The sequence below is a fragment of the Phragmites australis genome, chromosome 2, assembly GCF_958298935.1.
Source record: "Phragmites australis chromosome 2, lpPhrAust1.1, whole genome shotgun sequence".
Classification (NCBI taxonomy): Eukaryota; Viridiplantae; Streptophyta; class Magnoliopsida; order Poales; family Poaceae; genus Phragmites; species Phragmites australis.
In genome coordinates, this window is record NC_084922.1 from 44,279,956 (window position 1) to 44,282,961 (window position 3,006).

At 43.8% G+C, this 3,006-nt stretch overlaps 1 protein-coding gene across 1 annotated transcript; it reads right to left on the reverse strand.

Moving 5' to 3' along the window:
- Positions 1 to 213: 213 nt before the first annotated feature.
- Positions 214 to 2,551, reverse strand: LOC133909134 (uncharacterized). Its single transcript, XM_062351428.1, has 2 exons — positions 2,369 to 2,551; positions 214 to 2,094 (listed from the first exon to the last, which is right to left on the reverse strand). The coding sequence occupies exon 2, from the start codon at positions 2,081 to 2,083 to the stop codon at positions 386 to 388; it is 1,698 nt and encodes a 565-aa protein (XP_062207412.1). The 5' UTR covers positions 2,084 to 2,094; positions 2,369 to 2,551; the 3' UTR covers positions 214 to 385.
- Between the last annotated feature and the right edge of the window lie 455 nt (positions 2,552 to 3,006).

Genomic DNA, 3,006 nt, shown 5'->3' on the forward strand with positions numbered 1-3,006 from the left:
ATACATAAGGATACAAGAAAATGTTTTAAATTCTAGAAGATATGGTAAGCTCCCCCTAAATGTATGCATTGTTCTAAGCAAAGTTAAGCAACAATGCATTTATTTTAGGAAGTGGAACACAAGAGCTCCCCCTATATCCTAGAATCAGTGGGAAGCAAAAGATTATGAAAAGACATAGAGCACACAAAACTAATGTAAGAGCAACAATCATCATACTAACATAAAGGTCTTATGAAATTAAATAGTACAAGGGTTCATCACAAGCCAAACTCCAATTGTCCAACAGCGAAAGAGATTTTTTAAAAAAAAGAACTAAGGAAACTAAGATAAAGGATAACTATCTCTCCCCCTTTGGCATCAAGCACCAAAAAGAGAGAGAAGGAGCCTACTCGCTGCTACCATCTTCCTCATCATCGTCTTCCACGTCTTCTCTTCCTTCGCTGCCGTCAGAGGAATCGTCTTGAGCTTGTTGTTGAGAGCTTTCGGCTGCTGCTTGAGCTTCATCATACCATGCCCAAGGGTTCTCAACCTCAAACGGTGCACTCTCCGCTTCATCTGACTCAATAGGAGAGCAAGGGGGTTGGAGATTCATGGATGTGTACATTTGTTTCTGACGATCCTCCATTTTCTTTAAGCGAGCACCTTGATTCTTGATTTCAGTGGCATTGTGAGTGCAAATCTTGAAAATTGCTTTGAGAGCACTCTTGATGAAGGAAGACCCTCGAGGAGGAGCACGTCTCGAGGCAAACGGTCTTGAGCTAGGAGGAGCATGAGGAGGAGATGGAGAAGGAGATGGAGCTTGAATGTTCAACGGCCTCATTCTGTATGGTTCATGCTTGATCTCCTTGACAAAAGTCTTTTTGGATATCCTTTCAATGATAAACATGAGATAAGGGGCATATCCACAACTTTTTATAGGTGACTTGGATGTAAAAACAATTTCCTCCCATAGAAAGTAAGCCACACTGAACGGAGCATGATCATTTGACATGGCTGCAAGGAGATTTCTGGAGATACTTTGAACTGTAGTTGCATCCCCACTCTTGGGTGCCAAGGTGAGCCGGAATAGGGAATTCAAGCAACGATAGAAAGGCCTCATCCCTGTGAGTTTCCCAAACTCAACTCGTCCATGATTTAGATACATGAACCCAATTTCTTCCAGTGTCAGTTGATTTTCATTGTGAATCTGATCCCTGGAGGTATCTCTGACATCTAGATGGAAGTAGTGAGCGAAGCCTTTGAAACTGATCCTGTATCTGACTCCCTCTGTCATCCAGTGCATAATGGGATTTTCACATCCCTCAAACCACACTGTGGCATAGAATTGGGCAATAACCTCCTCGCACCAATCATATCTGAAAGCCATAACATCTTTCACCCTTTTGCTCTCACAGGCTGCAATCACTTCGTTGAACACTGGGTTGTTCTTCCTGGCCATATAATCCCAATCAATCCATTGCATGGGAGTAATAGGCTTCTTCTTGGCCAAAATTACCGTTTCATAAAAGTCTGCCTGAAAGTCATTCCAGAAACGATAATCGGCAACATTCTTCTCAAAATCATATGGGTTGTTTAACCTTTCACTAACAACCCTTGATACATTCTTCATGTAGTTTACTGTCCTTTTTGGAGCATCAACAACAGAAGCTGTCCTCCGAGGTCTGTGAAGCTTTAGGGGACCAATGACTTCATCAGCTTGATCTTCTTCATTATCCTCGGATTCAGATGAGCTATCTTGTGCAGCACCTTTGCCTCTTTCTTCAGTAGAAGGCATCGTTCCTCGACCTCTTCCTGCAGTTACTCTGGCTTGCCCCTTTCCCCTTGCAGACTCTCTGCCTCGCATAGCATGAGATTTGGTTCGGCAGAGGGTCACAAGGTCCCTGTCACTACTTTCAGCAGCTATGCCTTCCTCGATGTGAATACCACCACTTGCGGCTATTTTGCGAACTCTTTCACCACTGGCATGGCCGCTTCCACTATCTTCTGATTGGGCAGGAGCACTTGATTTTTGAGAGAGGGGATCACTTCTTTGTTTCTTCTTCCTCTCAAAAGTGCGACCCTTCTCAAAACGGTCTCCGGCCATTGCAAGAGCACCTAGAAGCAATGGAATGATCAAAGAATTTGAGGAATAAAAGATTGGACAGGAAAAGCTGAAACTGCAGGTTGATACCGGAGTATCCGGTGAACACCGGATACTCCGGTCGGCCCCGGCAGAAAACCTAACCATCTAGGGTTTGGAGGATATGGCCGACTAGGGATGAAACAAGTTTGGGAATGGGTTCTAGAGGGTACTAGGAACTATTCTACCAAAGGAAAACAACTCTAGACAAGAGCATTGAGAGATCGGGAAGATTGTTGAAAACGGTACCTTAGAGCTCAAATCCTCCGGGGATTTTTAAGAAAGAGAGATTTCCGGAGATTCCCGCCTTGAATCCAGGAGATAATCGTAGCAAGACTTGAAAATCCTTGAGTTCCTCTCAAAATCGCCGGAGAGAAGGTCGTTTGGAGAGAGGACAAGATAATAGATGAAAAGAGGTAACTGTTCGGGCTGGGGAAGAATATAGAATTCTGGAGACACCGGAAACTCCGGTGTAGACCGGAGACTCCGGTCCTGACACTTTTACCGGAGACTCCGGTGAACACCGGACTGTCCGGTAACTGGAAACAGAACAAAATAACGCTGAGTCTGTGAACAGTGTCAGGTCCGGATACTCCGGTGAACACCGGACATTCCGGGACCTGGAGCTGTCACAGCAGGTTTTAGAGCTGAATAAAATTTTAGTGGAAGGAGAAAGGTTGGACAAGAGGATTAATTTGTCAAATGTGATCAGCCAACCAAGCATCATTACATAACTATGATCACAAGTTACAAATTTTGATCGGAAGATCAAAAAATCCAAATAGTTTTGAGAAAAACACTCAAAATGCAGTTTTCGCAAACTCTTAACTAGAAAAACTATAAATCTACAACAAGCAAGTGTATACAACAGTTCAAGCCACGTTCCG

What these genes read in the sequence shown, in the direction of transcription:
- LOC133909134 (XM_062351428.1), bottom strand. Translation starts at nt 2,083, where the DNA reads ATGGCCGGAGACCGTTTTGAGAAGGGTCGCACTTTTGAGAGGAAGAAG.